At 42.4% G+C, this 25,443-nt stretch overlaps 1 protein-coding gene and 1 long non-coding RNA gene across 3 annotated transcripts; both read right to left on the reverse strand.

Annotated features, from left to right (window-relative positions):
• Positions 1–2,374: 2,374 nt before the first annotated feature.
• CRKL (CRK like proto-oncogene, adaptor protein) lies at positions 2,375–24,968 on the reverse strand. Of its 2 annotated transcripts, none has more exons than XM_036449128.2 (3): positions 24,133–24,965; positions 15,708–16,173; positions 2,375–4,643 (listed from the first exon to the last, which is right to left on the reverse strand). In XM_036449128.2, exons 1-3 carry the CDS (start codon positions 24,441–24,443, stop codon positions 4,509–4,511), a joined length of 912 nt encoding a protein of 303 aa, XP_036305021.1. In that variant the 5' UTR covers positions 24,444–24,965; the 3' UTR covers positions 2,375–4,508. The 2 variants fall into 2 exon arrangements, with proteins under 2 accessions (XP_036305021.1, XP_036305022.1); XM_036449129.2 differs by having other exon boundaries at positions 4,545–4,682; positions 24,133–24,968.
• Positions 6,091–7,486, reverse strand: LOC123652844. The gene is made up of 2 exons (XR_006742359.1): positions 6,244–7,486; positions 6,091–6,211 (listed from the first exon to the last, which is right to left on the reverse strand). It is a non-coding gene; the product is annotated as an uncharacterized LOC123652844 (long non-coding RNA).
• Positions 24,969–25,443: the final 475 nt, after the last annotated feature.

A 25,443-nucleotide genomic window follows, 5' to 3' on the forward strand; every position in this document is an offset into this window, starting at 1 on the left:
GTGGCCTGTCCTTTCTGGCCCACCACCTGGCCATCTGCTCTAGACCTCCCTCCTCCTCTGGTGCCCACTCCCACTTTAGTGATGGCAGAGTGGGACGCGCCTGTCCTGGGGGAGGGTGGGGTGTGTATGGCCACTTAGACCTGTGGCAGCTGCCTCTGGGGAAGAGCAGCCCCCACCCGATTCCAAGTGTTCCCAGCCCAGGATTGCTGACCAAAATACCTTTTCAAACTAAAAGTATTATTTAAAGGTTATCTCGGGATTTTTTTTTTTTTTTTTTTTTAAAGATTTGACCATTTTGGTATTTCCATTTAAGACAAACTTTTCTCTCAAATTCTTGAAATCACTAGGAAGTGCCAAGTTCTATATAAATATGGCACTTCCTGAAACTCATTTCTGGAGGTTCACCACAAAATGTGGACCTCTCAATACACACATAAATAGGCATGGGGACAGGGCTCTGGCTGAGGGGTGTCAGGGAAATCAGTGAGCTGCCAGCATCTCAAGTAGCCACCGACAGGCCCCCAGAATTCACTAGGAGTCCCATATATAGACAGGACAGGATTGTAAAAAGCCAGATATCATGCTCTAGAGCACATGTGTCAAACACAAGGCCCGCGGGCCAAATCCGTCCCGCCAGGCCTTGCAATGTGGCCCGCACCGCGCTGTCATCACTGCACTCCGCTGCGTTTCCATCACAATGACAGTTTGACTGTTCAGTAAACCATTCGGCCCGCGATTTAGGCTGGATTTTAGATTTTGGCCCCTTCTCTGATTGAGTTCGACACCCCTACTCTAGAGATCTGGGATGAGGCTCCTCATTTTCTGTGACTTCTGCTTGAAGCCATCCAACTCTTGCTAGCTCTTGCTGAGCAAATATTTAAGAGTCCTTCAGATGCGGTGACCTAGTAGGGAAAACATCCAAGTCTACCTTGGTGATAAAAAGTGTGGCAACTATTGCCCCATCCTCAGAAGGCCGAGAGTAAGCATCAACGCGTTTCTTCTGTAGGGAGGAGCCGAGGTGGGGAAGGGCTGCTGTAAGATACCATTCTATTTCGTGGTCAGTAGCAGGGCTGGGTTGCAGGACTCCTGCTCCGTGAAGCACCTGGTGTTTCACCAGGAACTGCTCAGGAGGCTGGTGGGGGCCGAGACCTCCAGGCAGCACTGAGGAGACACCGAAACACGGAAGCTGCTGCCACCACCGGCTGATGCAAGTTTTATTGAGACAATGTACAAACAGGCCATGGAAACAAGGGTTCTGATGCTGGGACCAGTAACGTAAAATGAAATACAAAAATAAAAAGGCACTAATCTGTTAAGAAAAGACACTCGATGTGTTCTAAGAATATAAGTCATTTAATACTGTTAATTTTATAGCACAAAATAAAACAAGCTATGATCCCCAAAAATAATTTTAAAAGCTTACACAGAAAATATTATTGCCTGAAATTTACGATCTTTAAGTTACAGGTCAAAGGTTTTGTGTTGTTTTTTGTTGTTTTAAAACACACAGTGAAGACCGTCTAGAAGCAAGGCCACTGTTCCTCCTGCAGAGACAACGACCCTGTCTCAGAGAACTGTCCTTCTCCTCCATTATATAAACAACCAGCTCAGTGTCCACACGGTCAGCAGTTACCGGGACATTGGTCTCCGGTCCCAGAGGGTGGAGTTTGAGGCAGAGCTCAGTGGTGTCCACAGAAAACATTAGTCTTAGGTACTGTGTTAAAACAAGAATTCATTCATTTTAAGAAGTTAATGAACATAATATTAAAGGATTAAATTATAAACACCTGGCACAAAAACACATCATCCCTTTTCAAAAATAAAATGTTCATTTTCCTCTGAGCAAACATTACAAGAGCAGTGGCCGTCTGTCCCAGCCCGCCTTGTCTGTAAACAGCTGTAAAAGAAAGTTAGCACAGTGCCAGGGATGCTTGAACTCCGAGGAGGAAGCAGCTGTCCTTCCCTCCTTTCAGCTTCCCACAGTGAGCAGAGAAGCCGTCTCCTCTGAGCAACTTTAAATCATCAAATGGCGGCCAAAGTGTCCTCCTCTTCGTTAACCAGGCCGTCAGATGGTACCACACCATGCAGAAATGACAAGAATGACTCTGTGTTGGAGTTCCTTCCCAGGATAAATACGTTTTGAATCCAACTGTCAATGCCCTTTAGTACGTAACTTGTTCACTTCCCAAGTGAGTTAATTTAACATCCCAGTATTTTCTTAAATGACAAGCAGTAGAGTAGAGCAAGTAGCAATAATGAACAATCCTAAAAGGAAGGGTGCCCGGGAGGGAAGGCAGCTCCTCTGGAAGATCCACAACATTTTCTGAAGCTGCTGGGAGCCCCAGGCATGAAACCAAGGCAAGGGCGCCGTTTCTGTATGTTTAGTGTGAAAAAGAATTTCCCTGCCTGATTAAAAAACTAGTAAGGTTCTAAGTAAAAAAGATGCTACTTTTGGCACTATCTTGAGAGCTCAGGACTCAAGGCTCACCTAATTTGAGGCTCCAAACCTCCAGCGCAGTCCTGGAGACAAGTATGTGGGCTGAAGTGATGAGAGACTTACTAGGAAGTGAAATCTAGGTTGTGAGTGTTCTGATTCTGAAGTGCTCTACATGATGTGGTCAGCAGACATGGCTGAAAGGAAACTGCTCTCCAAAAAGACTAGTATTTCTTGTGTTCTGAGCCAACTATTGTCAAGAGGCACCTACAATGACGGGTACCTTCAGAGCCACAGTCTCCACTTGGTTAGGAAGAGATGATTGTTGTCTCTTTCAGGATAACTATAGACAGGCAGCCACAGTGTTATTTCCCCCCCAAATGACCATTGATTTTTTTCACACAGGAACACTATCAACATTCTTTAATAATATGGTGTTACCTGTCTGATAGAAAACTGATTTAAAGAAAAATTTAAATGATACAGAATTGCTCATCAGGTTGCTGCTACATCTCTACGTCTGCTATGTTCATTCTGAGCTGAGGCCTGTCTTCACCAGTGTTTAGAAGGGAGAGCAGACTGAACTGCAAAAAAGGTCCAGCATTCTAGCTTGCTATAGCCGTTTGTACCAGTTGGCTTGCATGAACAGGCCTCTTTCAGGTAACAGGGAAACTTTAACACCAAACTCGTAAATGGCCCAGCTGGTGTTGTCCAGTGGTTGAGCATCAACCCATGAAGCAAGAGGTCACTGGTTTCATTCTCGGTCAGGGCACATGCCCGGGTTGTGGCTCTATCCCCAGTAGAGGTGTGCAGGAAGCAGCCAATCGATGATATTTCTCTCATTGATCTCTCTATCCCTCATCCGTCCTCTCTCTGAAAATCAATAAAACATATTAAAAAAAAACCCACACCTGGTAAATGATTAATGGTAAAATTAGTTAATGGTTCTCCCTAGTCAATAAAACATTAGACACCAAATGTATTAAGCAATTTCCAGACTGCATTTTCTTTGCTTGAGAGCATCACGGGCACACAGACAGTGGAACCAGTATGAGCAGCACTATCTTTCTCTTGCAGCCTGGTGAGTCCAGGCTGTGGCAGGGAGGACTAGGCTTCAGAGAGAATTTAAAGATTCACTAATGAATTAGATGATTCTATGAACAACCCCACTTTTTAATGAAACTTAAATCCTATACCTTAAGGATTTATTCACTGAACCACAGGACAGAAAACTGGCCAAGAGCCCCCCTCCACATATGCTTCTGTCATTGGCAAACAAGGTGGGCAAAAGTTTCCCCAAACCACCCTCCATATTGTTGCTGCTGGGGACAATATAATCCAAGAAGTTGCCCACACGGCTTGGCACACCACAACTGCTGATATTTTTGGTGTTGTTTGCTATATGGCTAAAGGATAACTACTGCCAACCAAGACAATACAGGCCTCCATTTCAGGTTTGTTATTTCCATTTCCTTAGTTACAGTAGCTTCAGTTTAGAAGCTCATTCCTTGTGATATCACAAAAATCCAACGTGCTATTAAAAACCTGTTCAGAACACACAAGTCTAATTAATTAAGTCTTCCAAAATCAAACCACAAGAAAAAAAGAGAAGAGCCAGATCTGGGGAGTTTAGGACAGAATTTCCTCTTCTTTAAGGTTCACTTGCTCTGCTCTTTAAAGAAAAAACAAGTTAGCAACTGAGCCGCTGCTTTGTAGAACAGTGATGGGCAATGTCTTGCCATGGCCTCAAGCTTTCTCTGATGAACATGATAGAACCAGTCACAAGTACAACAGGGCAGTGATGAGAAGGACCCTTCCCTCGTCAACTTCTCTCCACTTGTGTGCTTCTACCAGTATTTCCAGTTTATGATCCAAAAAACTCTAAAATCGGCTACTCTTTGACAATACAACTATGATACAAATGCCGAGGCAGCCACTGTGTGCATTCCAAACATGTATGAGACCACCAGTCTACAGAAAGCTGGACTTCGGCAATGCCAATGAAATAGAATGATCTCTCTCAAAGGAGACTATGACAGAATAATGAAGCAGTAGAAAACAGGGCCAATGGCAATCACTCATTTTCATCTGGGTTTTGAGGGTCAAAGATTTTGACGTGTGTAAAAGGAAAAAGCCCTTTGCGCCCATTCACTTCACCTTCCCACTGGCCATTTATGTTCATCCTTGTGACTTTCACAATATCACCAACCTGTAAGAATAGAGAAAGAAGACAAAGTCAGCATGTTCTCTGCAAACAAAGAAAAGAGAAAGTTAACATTAAATCACACACATTGTCCTATCCAAAAGAAATTATACATTTTTTTTAGGACTCAACTTACATGATCAGCCATTTTAAGAAAGCATTAACTGGTTTGGCTCAGTGGATAGAGCATCTGCCTGTGGACTGAAAGGTCCCAGGTTCGATTCCCGTCAAGGGCATGTACCTTGGTTGCGGGCACATCCCCAGTGGGAGGTGTGCAGAAGGCAGCTGATTGATGTTTCTCTCCCATCGATATTTCTAACTCTATCCCTCCCCCTTCCTCTCTGTAAAAAAATCAATAAAACTTATTAAAAATAAATAAATAAATAACTCCCTTCATGGAGGTGGAGATAGGAGGGTTAGAAACACCAGTTGCATAGGAGACTGAGTATCTCCACACAAGCCATTGAGAAGCAGACAATTTAACATTTTGTCAATGTCTACCAAGTTTGGAAACTTGGTACTTTTGCCCTCATGTGACTACATCCTATATAATAAAAGGCAAATATGCAAATTACGCCCTTGACTAGGAGTTCGACCACAGGACAGGGTTGGCCAGCCAAACGCCCGCGGGCCCTTCTACCGAGTCCCAATTGGGATGGGCTGGCTGGACTCCACCCATGCTCGAATTTGTGCACAGGGCCTCTAGTATCAACATAAAAAGGGATCATGCTGCAAAAAGCTGAGGGAAAGGCCCAAACAGGATGAGCCAGAGTATGCAGCATAGGCCTGCATACTAATTCTAATTCAATGGACACTATATGTCAGGTGTGTGGCTCCATTTTCAGGGGATTTCTACCTGCAGGGCTCCTTTAGACACATCCCTTGACCCCCAACATACACCTCCTGTAAGGTAGGCCTGGATAAAAGATCCAGAGACTGGAACCCTTCTCAAGGTCACAGGCTGGTCTACCATGAAGCAGGGGTACAAAGGCAGGCAGTACTCAGTGCTGGCCACTTATGTCCTTGTCACTTTGCACAGTGCAAAGGCAGTAGGACACACCAGCACCTAGGACCACTCTGCTTCCCCTCCTCCAGGGCTTTTATCACCAAGACACCCTCTGCTCTTAATGTCTTACCGTAACTTTCCCCTAGGAATGCAGACTGGCTGCCATGTGTTTTCTACCTTCCCATCCTTCATTGTTCGGTTTTATCATTCTACTTGTTCACTGGGATTATGGGCCCAGCCATATAGAACGACTCGTAATTCCCCAAACCTTCTGAGAAATAAGACTGAAGTCACTACATTTCCATGGAAAAAAACACTATTACCAAATGGAACTTCTCATCTTATGGAAACTGGCTTATTCTCAGTACCCACCAAAATGACAACGGAAAAAAGAACTGTATCCCCTGAGGCTCCCTGGTTAGAACACTATAAATTCAATTTTTAAAAAAAGTCTTCTGTCTGAATTCTGACTCAAACTCCTTTAATTAGAGAACAACCAATTCAACTCTTGCAGGATGGCTTGTAAAAAGTTATTCTGATAATTAGATTTTAACATTTTAGAAAAGCTCTAAGGCAATAGGACACACCAGCACCTAGGACCTAAGACAAAAACAAAATGTACTTTAGTATTCAGATTTTTGTAGTCAAGTACTAGATAAGTATGTGAGAAAAACAAGATGTAAAAGCCAACTAACTGCATGTATATAAATTATTACAGTCAATGTCACAGGCTCAATTTAACACCTTAAACTGGCTGAATAATTAAAATTTGGCAATTAGCAACTGAGAGTTCTATTTTTCAGAGATCCACTAAAAACTAAATTGTAAAATATTTTAGTGGAGAATATTACAACTGAAAAGACATGTTTTCACTGGCTTTGCCTTAAAATAAAATAAAAATTTGGAGGTGAGAGTAAATTAATATAAGAATTAAGTGGGACATGCTAAAGACTTCTAAAATACAGATTATTTTAAGATTAATGTTTGGAATCCACATATTGCTCACCCTCTCCAAGTCACAATTTTTTATTTATAGATAATAGAAAGAGAAATGTCTTTCTTACCCAAAACTAAGATGATCACACAAATGTTTTTGTTAATTATGAAAAAATTTCTATTCTTTAAAGTGAACCAAGAACTTAGTTTTATAACTTGTATTTCCTTTCCCTATCGTACAGAAGCCATGAAACAGAAAAACTTCATGATTATATTTTCATTTCTAGAAAAGATAGATTTCAGATCTGCATATAAGGAAAACTCCCTTGTGAATGAGAATCCTGAGTTAGAGTACAGAAATAACATAGCTGGAAGCTAAAGTTGATGAAAATCTGAAATCATGACTTCTGTCCAATCTAATAATCTTACTCCATAAAAAAAGAAAAGAAAAAAAAAAAGGAATATTTAAGCACCAACGTAAGACAAAAATAATGCTTATTTAATAACACACAAATTAAAGTCAACCCTGGGTGAGCAGAGAGAATCCTGTAGGCAGGAGCTAATGCAATGCCACAAATCATAGGTCTCTATTGCTGGACCACATTCTGATTTCCTTGATCTCTGCATTACATCTCCCCAGAACCTTGGCCTCCTTAAGCCTTTCAGTGCAGGAACCTGCTCCATTGTTGTTTGGAATACAACAAGGCCATCGAAATGAGGAGCTTCACTGTCTTGCTTTACTCTGTAACACATGATCATATTTTTTCCTCATTTCCTTTTCACCCAAGAAAAAAGGTTGCCTTTTTATTTTAGTTAATCCCCACCCAAGGATATTTTTCCATTGATTTTTAGAGGGTTGAAGGGAGGGGGATAGACAGAGAAACACTGATGTGAAACACATCAACTGCTTGCCACTCTCACATGCCACAATGAGGCCCAGGTATTGAGCCTGCAAGTGAGAGACATGCTCATGACTAGGAATCGAACCCAGGACTCTTCAGTCAGCAGGTGGTGATTCTATCCACTGAGCCAAAACGATATTTTAAAAATAATGAAATAGCCGAAACCGGTTTGGCTCAGTGGTAGAGCGTCGGTCTGCGGACTGAAAAGTCCCGGGTTCGATTCCGGTCAGGGACATGTACATTTATTGCAGGCACATCCCCAGTGGTGTGTGTGTGTGTGTGTGTGTGTGTGTGTGTGCATGAGGCAGTTGCTCGATGTTTTTCTCTCATCAACATTTCTGGCTCTCTCCCTTCCTCTCTGTAAAAAAATCAATTAAAAAAAATATATATATATAAAATAAAAATAATGAAATAGCACTAGCTGGTTTGGCTCAGTGGCTAAGAGTGTTGGACTACGGACCGAATGGTCTCAGGTTTGATTTCAGTCAAGGGCTCGATCTCCAGTACGGAGAGTGCAGGAGGCAGCTGATCAATGATTCTCTCTCATCATGGATGTTTCTTTTCTTTAAAAAAAAATATATATATTTTATTGATTTTTTTACAGAGAGGAAGGAAGAGGGACAGAGAGCTAGAAACATCAATGAGAGAGAAACATTGACCAGCTGCCTCCTGCACATCCCCTACTGGGGATGTGCCCGCAACCAACGTACATGTCCTTGACTGGAATCATTTCTACCTTCAAACCTGGGACCTTTCAGTCTGCAGATCGATGCTCTATCCACTGAGCCAAACCGGTTTCAGTGATCATGGATGTTTCTATCTCTCCCACCCTCTCTGAAATCAATAAAAATATATTTAAAAATAATAATGAAATAGAAATTAAAACTCATGGATAGAAAGCTATTGACATCATTACTAATTAATTTATATTTATTATTAATGATTATACTTCCAGAAAACACAATATAATTAATGTATTAAAATAAACTTACAAAAAAGCAAGGACAAGTAGGTGGGTGTGGTGCGTATGTACCTGTAGAGAGGATTCAGTGAGGAGAGGGGAAAGGAATCAGGCAAACACCCAGGTGAACTCTGCTATACTGGGGGACTATGGCAGGAGGGTACCTGAGCAGACAGGCACTCAGAGCCAGACCCCAAATCTGACTCTGACAAGATATTAAAAACAAAAGGCTATATAGCAAGAATGAGCTGAGACTAAAAAGAAACAAAGCTACAGCCGGTGCTGGTAGGTTTGACAGCAGATAACAGAATCAATGGCTTCTCCCTGTGACTGAAATTTTTGCCTCATTAATTTGATGTCCCTCAAAAAATACTTTGTCTTTTAAGAAAATTACCTTTATTGTTTAAAGTATTATAGATGGTCTCTCCCTCTCCCTGCTCCCATCCCCTTCGCAGGCCTTTATCCCACTACTGTCTGTGTCCATGGGTTATGATATATGGATATAAGTTCTTTTTTTTTAAATATATATTTTATTGATTTTTTAGAGAGGAAGGGAGAGAGATAGAGAGCTAGAAACATCAATGAGAGAGAAACATCGACCAGCTGCCTCTTGCACACCCACTACCGGGGATGTGCCCGCAACCAATGTACATGCCTTTGACCAGAATCGAACCTGGGACCTTTCAGTCCGTAGACCGACACTCTACCACTGAGCCAAACTGGTTTTGGCTATGCATATAAGTTCTTTGATTGATTTCTTCCCTCCTGCCCCCATTCCTCTGAGGATCCTTAGTATGTTGCATGTTTCCATGTCTCTGGATCTATTTTGACATTTTATTTTGTTCATTAGATTCCACATATAAGTGAGATCATGTGATACAGGTTTTTTACTGTATGGCTTATTTCACTCATCATAATACTCTCCAGGTCTCTCCATGCCATCTCAAGGGTAAGAGATGCTTCTAGATGCTTCTTTTTTACAGTTGCATAGTATTCCACTGTGTAAACATACCAGTTTTTAAAATCTATTCATCTACTGATGATCAGTAAATATTTTGAGAATGTTGGTGAGGCCACACAAAGAACTCGAGAGTCATAAAAAGAATATTCACCAAAGATGAAAGGATGTCCTTATACTAATAAGAGCATATATCTACAATAAGTATTGACCAGACACACTGGCAAGCAGGAATAAGAGTCCAAGAGTGGCCGAGACCGGTTTGGCTCAATGGATAGAGCATCGGCTTGGGGACTGAAGGGTCCCGAGTTCGATTCTGGTCAAGGGCATGTACCTTGGTTGCGGGCATATCTCCAGTAGGGGGTGTGCAAGAGGCAGCTGATCGATGACTCTCTCATTGATGTTTCTACCTCTCTAGCTCTCTCCCTTCCTCTCTGTACAAAAATCAATAAAAAAAAAATTAAAAAAAAATAATAAAAAAAAAAAGGTCCAAGAGTGGTGTCTTGACATCTATATATATAAAAGGCTAAGCACCCTAGCCAGTTTAGCTCAGTGGATGGAGCGTTGGCTTGCAGGCTGAAGAGTTGTAGGTTTGATTCCAGTCAAGGGCACATGCTGGGCTCTGAGCTCAATGGGGGTGTGCAGAAGGCAGCCAATCAATGATTCTCTCTCATCATTGACGTTCCTCTGTCTTTTCCCCTCCCTCCTCTCTGAAATCAATAAAATATATAAATTAAGAAAGAAAAAAGGCCAAGCAACCATCTGACTGGTAGTATGATGCACACTGACCACCAAGGGACAGATGCTCAATGCAGAAACTACCAAGCTGTGGTGACTTGGCAGTGGTGATTCAGAGGAGGGAGCCTGATCTTGGGATGTGTCACCCAAGAACCTCCCTCTCCTCTCGCAATCCAGGACCCCTATTATCAGAGAGATAGTTTCGGCCTGATCCCCACAGGCCAGGCCGAGGGACCCCACCTTCTGGAGGGACCCTCCTCACTCCATTGCGCCACCAGAAAAGGACCTGGGAGGTTGGCTCCAGGGTGTGTCCAGTCCATCTCACCCAGTCCCGTCCCACTGACTACCTTCTAATTAATTTCCTTTCAATGTGCACAAATCTATGCACCAGGGCACTAGTAGAATTTTTTATAGGACATTGGCAGAGCTATGAAGAGTCAAGTCTCTTGGTTTTTGTTAAAAGAGGGATGATGGCAAATTCTACAATGTGTAAAAGGTGAGCTTGAAATAAAACCTGGACAAAATTCTGGATACAATTAGCAAAATATAGTTTACAAGGATCAGAATGGGAAATGGGGCATTTATTTATTTATTTATTTATTTATTTATTATTTTTTTGAAATGGGATATTTAGAAGGCTGCCTGGGCTCAACCAAGAATAAGTCTCGCCAGACCATAACCTCATTGTCTTTTTTTAGATGAGACATAGATTAGGAGAGGCTGCAGAGGAGAATTTAGTACAATTATCTGGATTGTGATTTTATGAACTCTGCAGTTAATATGAACCTGGGGGGAGGTTCCAGGGTGTGTCCAGGGGGTCAATATGCTAGAAAAACATATTTTAAAAGATTCAGAAGTGTACAGATGGTGTAAGACCAAAACAAAACAAAATAAAACACAACAAAACACCCTGGAGGGACAGCGTAGGGCAACACATTTAAGTCCAAATGAGTTAGGCAAATACAGTTAAGAGGAATTGTAGTGGTTTGTTTCTCTCTGATGGGAGAGAAAGAACGTGAGGAATTTCTTAACTACCTGAGTCACCCATTACGGGAGGAAACACATCATGAGACTGTCCCAGAAGTTCCACAAGAACAGAGACCTTTGCTTTGTTCACTGCTGTACTCAAACTCCTGTAACAATGCCTGCCACACAATATGCCCTAGCTGGCTTACATGGCAGGGCTAGGTTCAAATCTCAAAGATTCAAACCTTTGCTGAAGGAGCGAATGTTTAGAATATTTCCAAGTTGAGATAGGAGGGCCAATGGACCTCATCGCAGTAGAAAGCTAAAAAATCACTAGATCATTAGACTAAATATTAGTACAACTTTAATAAGAAAAAAAATTATTACAAATTGCCTTCTTTTAATTAATTTTAAAATATGGTTTTAGTGATTTTTAGAGAGAGGGAGAGAGAGAAATATGAATGACAGAAAAATATCACTGATATCCTGCCTGCTGCATGCACCCCCACTAGGGTTCTAGCCCGCAACCCAGGCACGTGCCCTCACTTGGAATCGAACCAGTGCTGAGCTGCACCATCTGGGTTGCTTTTTTTTTTTTTTTAATCCTCACCCGAGGACATGCTTAGAGAGTGAAAGGGGAAGAGGGAGAGGAAGAGGGAGAGAGGGGGAGAGGCTAAGATCCTTGGTAGCAGGACCCTACAAGATACCCCTCCCAGGTCGTCTGCATGAATGGATGATTAATGAACAAACTAACATCAACTCTCGAGTCCAGGTGCCTTTTAGGCTCAAAGAATTTAAGTAACCTGTCCAAGATCACACCAGGGAAAACCAGGACTTGAATGAGGGGCCATGATCTTTCCTAACCATCTTGCTTCTCTACTGTGTCATAGAATATAATTTTGACTATAGATATTTTATGACAATAGCACCCTTCCTCCAAATATTATCTTCTAGCCAATGATTTACTCTTGGAAAAGACTACTCTGCTTCCCTCAATCTGAGAATGCTCTTATAGGGTGTAATTTGTTTCCCAGGAGCCTTTCCAGCCCTATTATATCAAGGGCATGGGAGAGCCGTTTTCAAGGAGTAGGGATACCCACCACAATCCACCTAACAAAGGTATCAACTAACTGTTCCCTTTTAAATCAAATCCCAAGAATCAACATGCTTCTTAAAAAGATGTGAACATTGACCTAACTGTTTTGGCTCAGTGGATAGAGTGTCTGCCTGTGGACTGAAGGGTCCCAGGTTCAATTCCGGTCAAGGGCATGTAGTACCTTGGTTGCAGGCACATCCCCAATAGGGGGTGTGCAGGATGCAGCTGATCGATGTTTCTCTGACATCGATGTTTCTTACTCTCTATCACTCTCCCTTCCTCTCTGTAAAAAATTAATAAAGTGTGTGTGTGTGTGTGTATATAAAAGAGGTGAACATGCCTTAGCTGGTTTTGCTCAGTGGATAGAGCATCAGCCTGAAACTGAAGGGTTGTAGGGGGTGTGCAGGAGGCAGCTGATCAATGATTCTCTCTCATCATTGATGTTTCTATCTCTCCCTTCCTCTCTGAAATCAATAAAAATAAAAATAAAAAAGTGAACATGAGAGGAAAATGGCTAAACACAGATCTTTAAAAAAATCTTACTCCCAGGAAATGTTCTTTTGAAAATCGAGTTTATGAAAAATACTTGTGAAATAATTCAAGAAATAAAGTTCACCTAAGCCATCATTGTTCTCTGTAATATTATCAAGGGGAAGAGGAAGCTTCAATTACTGGTACATTTTGTCCTATTTGTCACTTTTCTCATTTGAATTTTAATACTTTTTTCTGGTAACCTAATTGCAATAGTCCCAAGAGAGTTGTTTTTAACAAGACCAGATAGGCACCACTAAGTTTTATAAGATAACATAATTCATAGAAATATTCAAAAAATTATCTTATGCTATTGAAAGTCTAATTTAAATATAAAGAATGAGAAATACTGTTAAACAGAATTTGGCAAATATGTATTTCTTTTCTTTTCTTTAAATATATTTTATTGATTTTTTACAGAGAGGAAGGGAGAGAGATAGAGCTAGAAACTTCGATGAGAGAGAAACATCGACCAGCTGCCTCTTGCACACCCCTACTGGGGATGTGCCCGCAACCAAGGTACATGCCGGAATCGAACCTGGGACCTTTCAGTCTGCAGACTGACACTCTACCACTGAGCCAAACTGGCTTCAGCAAAGGTGTATTTCTTGAGTTCCACTTACAGTCTCCATAAAGAATAAAAATGAGACTTTGATAAGGTTTACATGGCTAGGTTAGTGTCATGAGGAGGCTGTTATGGAGAGTTCTCCTTGGGTCTGAGAGAGATAAGTAATGGCTGAGTAATGGCTGAGTAAAATATACATTACCTCCTCCTCTTGATCTTTTTAAGGCCCTTACCTATGTATCTACTCACCAAGTCTAAGTGACCCCCCCCCCCATAGTACCTGCTCTTCCTCTTTACAATCCTCCTGTGCACACTCCAAAGAACGCACCGAATATGGGTTTCTAAAACATGTACCTTAGAGCCAGAGGCCAACAGGCAGGTGTCCTAAATGGAGTAAGACTTTAAAACACTAGCTCAGGTAAGAACCCAATTCCCGACTTCCTTTATGGTTCTTAGAATTCTGATTGCAGTCTTACCCGCAATGTGCCAAGTTACACCAACTCTCTGAATCCTAGCTCCCTACTACTCCTAGGATGAAATGACAGATGTGAAAATGCCTCAGAAGGCAGAAACCACCATGCAAAATGGAAGGTATTTTAAAAATATATATTTTTATTTATTTCAGGGAGGGAGGGAGGGAAGGAGAGAAAGAGGGGGGGGGGGGGACGGACACACGACATAGTAATGAGAATCATTGACTGGCTGCCTCCTATGTGCCCCATATTGGGGACCAAGCCCACAACTCAGGCATGTGCCCTGACCAGGAACCGTGACCACCTATTTTACAGGTCGACACTCAACCACTGAGCCATGCCGGGCGCAAACTAGGAGGTATTAAGAGCCCAGTACACAAGCTATTTTAGGGTGCTGAGGAGTAGACTAGGCCAGGCATGTGTGCCTGTGCAAGGGAAGATCTGTGTGAGATGAGAAGACCAGAAGGCCTACTCAGAGAGGACTCTTCTCTGCGGAGGGGGCTTCTTCTGCCACAGCCTCACTTCTTCCTCACAGCCAAGAAGAGAAGGAAAAGTAACCATGGACTTTGAAACAAACCTTCAGGTGCAGTTAACTGAGATATGACTCCTGGTCTATAAAATACCGAGGACCAAATAAATACAAAACAAATTATAGCTAACCTTTATCTGTGGGTAGAATGTTTTATGGGTTAAGTTTTGCTTTTTTTTTGAAGCAACAGGCTCCATTACTTCATCCTTCTGCCATGCACCTAGGCTATCTCCCTGCTTTGAACCTGAGGTAAATACACAGAGAACAATCACTAACTTAATCTGTTTCTCTTAACACATATGCAATTTGGTATTAAGAAAGAATATTCAGCCCCGCTGGTATGGCTCAGTGGTTGACCATTGACCTATGAACCAGGAGGTTATGGTTTGATTCCTGGTCAGGGCGCATGCCCAGGTTGCAGGCTCGGTCCCCAGTGTGGGGCATGCAGGAGGCAGCCAATCTCTCATTACTGATGTTTCTGTTTCTCTCTCCCTCTTCTTCCTCTCTGAAATCAATAAAAATATTTTTTAAAATATTTAAGTTCTATTTCATGCTATTATAATTTACAAAATATCTCATAAGTAAGATATGAGACATTTAAAAATTATCACTCTGGGCCCTGACTGGATAGCTCAGTTGGTTAAAACAGTGGTCACCAACCTTTTGGACCTCACAGATCACCATTAGTCCACGGAACACCAGTTGGCATCCGCTGCTCCAAAGGTTTCCTTGAACCAGTAGTTGCCAACCTTTTGGACCTCACACACCACCAGTGGTCTGCGGACCACCAGTTGGCGACTGCTGGGTTAGAGCACCATCCTGCTATGCCAAGGTTGCAAGTTCAATCCCCGGCCAAGGCACATATAAGAATCAACCAATGAATGCATAAATATATAGAACAACAAATCTCAATGTCTGTCTGTCTCTGTCCCCACTCCCTCCTTCCCTTCTTTCTCTAAAATCATTAACTAAATGAAAACATTAAAAAAAATTATTCCTCTGCCTGACCAAAGAGAAATTCTAAGACATTTATTCATATTTCTCTTCAACTCAACTAACCACATCAGAAACAGGAAAATGTGTAAGAGGCTATGTGCCTACCTGTCTACTGATGTCATCTCTAGGTCATGGGTCTTCCTTAGCTATCATCTTTCCTTATTGGAAAGAAAATTGACTACTGTGAAATGAAATCTATGAGTCCTTGGGAGCAGAAAATAGAGCAAACAGGTTGAGAACTTGGAAGAAACGAATAGAAAATGACAAAAGAATCATGTGGACTACTCACAGCGGGTCTTCTAAGATCACCCAGTTCTCTTATTCTCATGAATATTACTTTGCAGAAACAAAATTAAAATGAAAGATAAATACAAATGTCAAAGAACTCCAAAAACAACCTTAGTAGATTTTACCTCTAATGCCAAGGCAGTCTTGTCATAAGCACAGGGAACTCTTTTCTGGATTGCTTTTGCAAAGACAGGTCCATTCTGTGTGGATGGCAATGGGTTGATTGCTGCCCCAGGAGTACTGGAAACTGCAGGTAGAGGAGTTGTGGTCTGAGGTTGAGCATATGCATGAGCAGGTTCTGGGATCCCATAACTGTTGGAATTTCTATTTCCATGCTTTCCATGTGGTGAGGATCTCACGAGCTTTTCAACATAAGGGACGGGAATCATCCCGATCCGGCCATCCTTGTTCCGGGCACTCCACCACTGTTCTTCAGGCTTCTCTATTATCACCAGGATCTCACCTTTTTTAAAGGGCAGGTCTTCAGCATCATTCCCAGGAAAATCATAGAGAGTCCGTACATATTCCACATTTTCTTCTGCTGTAGGCAGGTTAGGTGCTGATACAGATCCCATGGGTGGGCTTGGATACCTTGAGAAAGAAAATTACTTTAATAAGAGAAAAATCTTACTCTATACCAGTGTTTGCCAAACTTCTAAATAAGCCATTCTCTATAATAAATTATCTCTCTCTTTAAATTATAACTCCATCTCTGTAGTTAAGATTCTGTTGCACTGATTTACTATCATTTGTATTGCAACATGTCAATATCCTAAATATGCATTTTTAAATTACATTCCAAATGCATACACACACATACACACCCCATACTTCCGTTTTATAGGAATCTTTTGTTTACACGTAGTACCTGGCCTGAATTTATTAAAAACCTAGAGTAAGTTCAGTAGCTATCTTCCTCAGGACCTTGTCACAACCACCACATACTCTCCCTTGTGGTCCTAATCTATGGCATGCATCCTGCACACTTCCCTGGATACCCACAGAGAAGATGACACAGACCTCTGTCTCTGTGTCCCTCACAGTATAAAATGCACTATATTCCAAACTTACAAAGCCCTCACAGTACATCTTGTATATGAATCATCACCTGAACATCCAAATGAAAGCATGTTAAAGTTTTCACTGCAAAGCTCACAGGCAAGCCTCAGCTGGTTTGGCTCAGTGGACAGAGCATCGGCCTGCGGATTGAAGGATCCCAGGTTCAATTCCAATCAAGGGCACATGCCTGGGTTGCGGGTTTGATCCCCAGTAGGGAGCGTGCAGGAGGCAGTTAATGATTCTCATCACTGATGTTTCTCTCTCTCCCTCTCCCTTCCTCTCTGAAATCAATAAAAATAGTTTTTAAAAAACAAACATATAACTCACAGGCAAGAGCTAGCTATCAGCTAAGCATTAGTCAGTCCACAGACACCACTTCCTTTGTTGTGCTCACAGATTCAATGTGTATTAGCCTAGTACATTGCTTAATGTACTCCCAGAGACAATAACACACGCACAGTCTCCTGCTATCCAACATCCCATTTGTAATACTCCTTAAGTGACAGAAGACAGAGGTCTCCCTCTTAGGTTCAAGAACTTAAGTGTTCTGAAAAGTTGTGAACACACCAAGTTTTAGAAGAAACTTTTACCATTACCCTGCCCCCATAACTTTTTTAAAATATATTTTTATTGATTTTTTTACAGAGAGGAATAGAGTCAGAAACATGAATGAGAGAAAAACATCCACCAGATGCCTCCAGCATACTCCCCACTGGGTAAGGGCCTGCAACCAAGGTACATGCCCTTGATGGGAAATGAACCCGGGACCCCTGAGTCCGAAGACCGATGCTCTATCCACTGAGCCAAACCAGTCAGGGCCCCCATAACTTTTTGAAGCATAGAATCTACACCAGAGTAACAAATCCTGGACTTCATACAAAGAGTCTGCCCGTCTTTAGGAGATGTCTTTGCTTGCAGAACCATTCACCAGGGCCATGTTCTATAATAGCCCTGAGGGAGAATGCTAGGATGCTTCCACTAAGGTTTCCCATTAGCCCATAGCCATTCTCTTTCTTCATTCCCCCCATTAGTGATCTAAGAAGTTATTTCATAACAACATGGTCTATGTCAAAACATTCTTTTAATTTGATTTACAAAAATGTCACCATATTACAAAATCATCAAAAATAGAAAAACAAAAATCTCATAGTTCCTGCTCAAATGTAGCTATAGTTCTCCTTCCCTTCTTCTCCCCTCCCACTACATGGCTTTCTTAAAAAGAAAAAGAAAAAAAAAAAAAAAAAAAAAGTACTGTGAATGTCTGTGGCAGTTTTTCTGCCTAATATCACACTACAGGTGTTTTCCCCACATCACTGGTCTTTTCCAGGACAGGATAACATTTCATTCTACGAGCCTGCTGCAATGAAGCACCCCTGTTTTACCTGATATTTAAGTTTTCTTTTTCCCTATTTAATCATCCACATCATAAATTCTTTTGACCATATTTTCCCTATGCTGGATTTTTTGTAAAGCCTTGCTTCCCAGATTAAAGAACAGGAACATTTTCATGGCCCTTGGTACATACTTGCTACACTATTTCCCAAAAGCAATCTTCATGATTTGACAAAGCTTGTATCTTTTTAATGTAAATTACTAGTTCATAGTCATCAGAATATCATGGTGATTAGGAGCTTGATTTAAAACATCAAAGGCCTTATTACTTACTAAGGGGCAAATTGCTTACTATCAACAGTACATCTAAAAAGAGATAGCAGGCCCTAACCGGTTTGGCTCAGGGGATAGAGTCTCGGCCTTTGGACTGAAGGGTCTCAGGTTCGATTCCAGTCAAGGGCATGTATCTTGGTTGCAGGCACATCCCCAGTATGTTTCTCTCTCATTGATGTTTCTAACTCTCTATGCTTCTCCCTTCCTCTCTGTAAAAAATTAATAAAATATATTTTAAAAAAATAAAGAGATAGCAGGACTCAGGCTGGTGTTGCTGTTGTTAGAGCATTGGCCCACACTCCGAAGGGTTACAGATTTGATTCCTGGTCAGGACGCTTACGAAGTTAACAGATTGATGTTTCTCTCTCACATCAATGTCTGTCTCTCTTCCTCTCCCAGCTCAGTAAAAAATATATTAAAAAAAAAAAAATCAGTTTGAAAAAGCACATCCTCTTTGAAGTCTTCCCTAACCCCTTAGTTGATCATAGTTGCTTTTAAGCTCCCATGGTATTATATTTTAATTTGTTCAAAGACTAGAATCATGGTTTATTTCCATTATATGCCTTGAATCTAGTATTGGGCTTTGGTATAGAGTAGGCCTATATATGTTAAAATTCCTAATAAAATTAAAATGCTGCCGAAACTGGTTTGGCTCAGTGGATAGAGCGTCAGCCTGCGGACTGAATGGTCCCGGGTTCGATTCCGGTCAAGGGCATGTACCTTGGTTGCGGGCACATCCACAGTGGGGGGCGTGCAAGAGACAGCTGATAGATGACTCTCATCGATGTTTCTAACTCTCTCTCTCCCTTCCTCTCTGTAAAAAAATCAATAAAATCAATAAATAAATTAAAAATTAAAATGCCAAAGACACAGGGAAGCATTTCCCATTCCAGTTTCTATCCTTTTCTTCCTTCTGAAAACACAAAGGCTTTGCCATTCCAACTTCCTAAACCTGGTTTAATTCAGTTAGCAAAGGAAATCCTGGATTTGTCTTCCAAAACTCTTTACCTCAGCACTGATCCACTGGTACTCTTAGCCATCATTCCAGACTAGCTGCCACATGCCAGGGACCCCAAATTACTTATGAGGATCTTAGCTCAGACTCTCGGATAATCTGAACTACCACTAATAAGCACTCATTTTACTTATCAGAAAGAACGAAAATATTTTAACCTGAAGAGACCTTTAATCTAGTCCAACTATTAAGATCAAAAGGAAAATTCTTTCTTAGATTAAAAAAAATTATCAGAATTTAAGTCTCTCTGACAAGAGATATGTTACAAATCAAATGGCTGTCAGTATTTTACATGCTATGGGAACATAACTGGGCAACCTTCCATTCCGGTCGTCATAGTTCTTATGTCTCATCTGAATTGAGTTAAGATGATTTAAACCACCGGTAAGAAGAAACTCAAAAGATTTATTCACAGTGTTGCATTCTATGCTAATCAAAATTACTGGCAATCCTTCTTCCCAATTAATTATAAAAAGTCCAGATTTGAGTTCCCTTAAATATTTAGAACAGGAGCTGTGGGAAGTATGTATCCTCTGGTCCATGCAATCCTTGCTTTTTGCCTCCCAGGTGTGAGGGTTCTCCTCTGGGACCCAGGTTAGGCTGAGCATCCTTTTCCAGTTCTCCCACAGCTACTTTACCTATTAGGTAGCATGGAAATAGCCTTTATCATCAGTAAGCTCCATTTGTTGCTTCTTGTCTGTGCTCTGATGGGGGATTGAACCCACAACCTTGGCCTAATTGGGATGATGCTCTAACTAACTGAGCTACCCAGCCAGGACAGGACTATTGATTTAATGTTAGTTCCATATTATCACGTACATACAATGTGCAAAGTCTGTTGAGTAAAAAAACAAAATTTTCTCTAAGGGTCAACTTGCCTGTTTTAAAATGTTTACTTCTCATGATTTTTCTCCTAGCCTTCATAAACTAAAACTGGAAAGCAAGTTATATAAAAAAACACACTTTCAAGTTTCTAAACCATGGGAAAATATAGTTCATATTTTAAAAATCCACTCAAACACTTTCTGAAACACTCTGTTGTTAAACTGGAAATAGCCTCTATTATATATACAAAAACACACACAGTAGTGCTTACCTGACCACTAACTATAGCAATGCACAGAATCTTAAAATTGTTTATATTCAAATAAAATATAAGTGATTTGTAATATAAAAATTACATCACATGCATAAAGAGAACCCTTTACGGTCATTCAAAATTAACGAAAGCTGGTGGGAGCTCTTAGGAACATGGCCACATCTTTCTTTCTTTTTTTTTTAATATATTTTATTCATTTTTTTATAGAGAGGACGGAAGAGGGATAGTTAGAAACACCGATGAGAGAGAAACATCGACCAGCTGCCTCCTGCACAGCCCCCACCAGGTTATGTGCCCGCAACCAAGGTACATGCCCTTGACCGGAATCGAACCCGGGACCTTCTATCCACTGAGCCAAACTGGTTCCGGCCACATCTTTCTGACTTTCTTCCCTCTCAGGCATGCATTCCCTAAACTCTAAGAGTCCCTGAAAGATTTGCAACCAGAGGAGCAATGGGCAGACACAGCTCGTTTGGGCTTACTCCTTGAACCTGTCTACAAGGCCCCTTTGCTCTGACTTCCAAGTGAGCCACAGCATCTCCAGATTCTCTCCTGTTGCTTGTTCTATCCTAAGGCCTTTCTTGTTTCATTGTCTCCAGCTCTGACAAATTATTCTCAAAAAACGAATCAACAGAAAACATCTGACATGACACGTTTTGGGGGCAAGTTTACCACAGACAAATACAAAAAGCAATTATAGTAATAAGATAAACATAAATGTACCAAACCATCATAGTTTCTTCCTCTCCTTATCATTTCTCCTTCCCACAAAATCAGGATCAATCTTATCTCCAAAACAGGCATTTCCACCAGGCTGTCTATTGATGTCAACATAAGTCATCCATCACCATCATTTTGCACTTTATAATTTCCACAGGTTCAAACTCCTCCATTGGCACCCACTGAACTTATTTATTTACTTATTTTTGTTATCATTACAGGTGTCTCCCATTTTCTCCCTTTTCCCCCATCCACCCCTCGTCCATCCCCCGCTCCCAGACCTTCCCCATGCTATTGTCTGTCTCCAAGAACTACGTATATAAATTCTTTGGTTAATTTCTTCTATTCCCTCCCACCGCACCCCCACTGAGATCTATTATTCTGTTCCATGCATCCATACCTCTGGATCTATTTTGTTCATTATATTCCACGTGTGAGACCATGTGATATTTGTCTTTCTCTGTCTTATTTTTCCCTCCAGGCTAATGCTAACATCTAACCAAATCCATAAATTTCAGGGTTGGGAGAGGCAATCCAAAGACTCAGTATAACAAAGTATACCCGTCAGGATCTAATTCAACCAGCATTGAGAGGCCTATGAAAAATATCAAGGAAAATAAAAAACTAAATTACAATGATGTTTGGGATAGAGGTCATAGAGGAGAAACAATTAAAACTGAACTGAGTGGGTCAGGGGAAGGACCTATTATTTGTGAGAAGACTGGAACAGGTAGGCTTTCAATAGGTGAGGAGTGGGTGGAGTTAGGCAGTCAACCAAGAGCCAACAGCCTAAACAAAGGTTCCCAGGGAGTGACTGAGAGGACTAACGGGGCTGCATCAGGCTAGGAGAGGCGGTAAGCACAGATATCAAAGACAGATTTGGTATTTGGGAAGACAGTACAAGAAAAATTTGTAGTAGTTTTTTTAGTGGGTAGCAGGAAGCCAATGCAGCATGCATATTCTTTTTTCTTCCTCTTGAAGGGAATAGAGCCATTTATTTACTCATACTTTTTGGAACAGCTGTATTATACAGTACCTGTTACCTCAAAATAAGCATAATGCATTGCACATAGTGTGACTTAATAAATGCCTGAAATTAATTATGTAATTCCCTTCCCAAGTTAGGGAAGTCATTTCCTAAAATGTTACAAAATCTCATTATAGTGGGTTCTAAGATTCTAATTCCTTATATTGAAATTATATTGTGCTCAGAATTGAGTCCAATTACTAGCATCTTCAAGGACCTGAAGTTTCACCAATCAGATTCTTTTGTGTCTAGGTCTTTGTTATACAATATTTGATTTATAACCACTTTCTCCCATTTTTTAGTCTATTTAGGGGGCTCTTTCCCCCTCACCACACGGGAGCCTGTACTTGTTCTTCAATCATTTCCACCTTTGCTATTAAAAAAAAAAAAGTCTATTTAGTTCAGTAATCTTATAGGCATTAAACTGTCATGGCTTTGTTTCTTCTCTATCTCTGTTCCATAGAAGCAACACAGGCTAAGCATCCAGTGACTGCTCCTTAATTACAATAGCTTGTAATGTATAAAGCTCATAGCAATTCCTTGTCAGCAAATCTGTAAAATCAAAAGCATTTCATCCCCCCCAAATCTATATTAGCACCCTACCCCTTTAAAATAGACATTTAAGAAAAAAATTGGGCAGTGCAATATCTCTTATTTTCTTCACTTCAAATTTGGCATAATTTAAATAGAAAAACCCTCTGATAAAATACTAAGGCAAATAATCAAATAAAAGAATGAATCACCCTGTAGGTGGTTGAGCATCGACCTATGAACCAGGAGGTCATGGTTGGATTCCTGGTCAGGACACATGCTAAGGTTTCCAACTCAATTGCCAGGAGGGGGAGTGCAGGAGGCAGTAGATCAGTGGTTCTCATCATTGATGTTTCTCTCTCTCTCTGAAATCAATAAAAACATATATATTTTAAAAAGAATATATTTTACTTGGAAAAGGCAATGTTTGATGTTCAGTGTCACTTAGGGTTCTTAACTCTAAAACAGATATTAAGTCATTAGCCTTGATATAAAAAGTACATTTAAAAACCAAGTAGGATATAAAAAAAATGTCAATAAAAAATTTCCCTTACAGTTATAAGTAAACATTCTAGTCTTACTTTGCCTTGTAATTTAACCAAATGAATTCAATCAATTTACGGTCCAGCTTTAAGAAAAACTATTGAAATTTAAATTAAAAAATTTTAAAGACCTCTCTGAAAGCAACGTGCCCTCTTTTAAAGTTTTTGCATTTAATGTATGATATAATAGGTGTCTGGCTATTTCAAACTTGGCATCAAGCTATTACTATACAATTCTGATATTTCAGTTATAGAGTTTTGTTTCTAAATGCTAAAGTATTTTAACTTGTCGAGGGCTCCAAAGGCTGCTGGACATAAGTTCTTAACTTGGCTTTCAGAAATCTGCAGGGAATCCAGAGAACCTTGAATGGTGTACAGACATGTGTGTACATGCATTTTTGGGGAGAGGGAGGATGCCACGGCTATCTAGAGATTCTCAAAGAAGTCCGTGGTCCAAAAAAGGTTAGAAAAACAAAAACAAAAAAAAACCAAACCCCCAAATAACAAAACCCTGCTTTAATATGATAACCAAATAGGGAAAGCGACGAATGGCATAAAAACAAACAAACACGTACATTTTATATAATTTTTAACTATGCAACCGCCATTAATATGTTTAAAGACGCATCCCCTCAGCCAAAGTGACCCAGATCCTGACACTAGCCTTCCATTCGGAATGCCTTCTGGAAATAATAATTTGGTTCAGAAGGGGGGGGGGGAAATGAGTTCAATCATAAACACACACGCTTGTACACACACACACACACACACACACACACACACATACACTCGCTCTTTTGGATTGACCCCATGCACCAACCCGGCCATGGTCGACCCTCCTCGGGGGTCGGGTGGGCTGCACGCAGCCCGGGGAGCGTGGGCGCTCGCGTACCTGGGCGCAGGCTCGATGAGGGTGGTGGTGTCCAGGTAGTGAATCTTGTAGAACTCCAGCAGGGCCGGCAAGTGGTCAAACTCCTGGTCCCCGATCTTGAAACGCCGGTTGGGCAGTGAGTTGATGATGTAGTGGGAGACTCGCGAGTTCTCGGACACCGACAGCACATAGTCCCCGGGGCAGGTGGAGGAGTCGCGGACGAGGAACATGCCGTGGCGCTGGCCCTGGAGCCGGCTCTGCGCCTCCTGGCGAGTCACCGGCCCCATGTACCAGGAGGAGCGGTCTGAGGAGTCGAACCTGGCGGAGGACATGGTGTCGGGCCGAGGCTCTGGGCCGGGTCGGGGCGGCGGCAGCTGTTCTCCCCTGCTCTGGACGCCTTGGACCGGCAGACGGCTTCGGAATCGAAGAAGGGCCTCTCGGCACACCTCGAGGCGCGCTTAGAGGACCGAGCCAGCACCTTCCTCTCGGCTCCGGGCCCGCAGCATCCTCCGCCTTGGCCCGCCTGCTCCGGGGCCTCCTCACGGAAGGAGCCCGGCTCGGGAATGCGGACCAGAGCCCGAGGTCGGGGCGGGCGAAGCCGAACCGCAGCGGAGGCCGCCCCGGGCTTCTCGGACTGCCCCACGTCCTGGAGCGCCTTCCTCCGCTCACTCCAGGCCTGAAACGCGCCGGCTCCGCACCCCCGAGGCTTTACACCGACCCCAGCAGCCACACCAACCACCGAACTCCAAGAAGCGTCGCGCCTCCAGGGGTGGTTTTGCTTAGCCGGTTCCCAAGAGCCACAGCAACAAAATGGCGGACGCGGGAGAAGCTCCCAGCCACCACCCCCTCCGCCCAGCGCGCTCCGAGTGCGCACGCGCGGCCTCCGCTCCCAGCTGCCGCCGGAGCCCTCCCCGTGACGTATCGCGGCGCAGCCAATCAGGAGCGTGGTGGTGACGTTCGGGGCGTGGGCCGCTCGCTCAGGCTCCCGCGTTCCGGGAGGAGGCGGAGGAGTTGGCGGCGGCGGCGGCGGGCACTCCCTTCTTGGGTCGTGGTAACGCCGCCGGGGGCGCTGCCACTCCCGGGTCTCCTGGAGCTGGCAGGGAAACAGCTGGAGCCCAGAGGGAGCGGCATTTCGAAACCTGCTTTAGGGACAAAGCGTAGTAGCGTGCGAGCCGCCGAGTCTTCGGGGCCAGGGAGGCGTGGCACTGAGGTGACCTGGCCTGGCCGGCCGAGGGCACAGGGCCGCGCAGCCTCAAGTGGAGATGACCGCGGGGGCTGAAGCGACCACAGATAAAGATTGGGTGACCCTGGCTAAGGGACACGGACTGGCCA

The sequence above is a fragment of the Pipistrellus kuhlii genome, unplaced genomic scaffold, assembly GCF_014108245.1.
Source record: "Pipistrellus kuhlii isolate mPipKuh1 unplaced genomic scaffold, mPipKuh1.p scaffold_m20_p_20, whole genome shotgun sequence".
In the NCBI taxonomy this organism is placed as follows: domain Eukaryota; kingdom Metazoa; phylum Chordata; class Mammalia; order Chiroptera; family Vespertilionidae; genus Pipistrellus; species Pipistrellus kuhlii.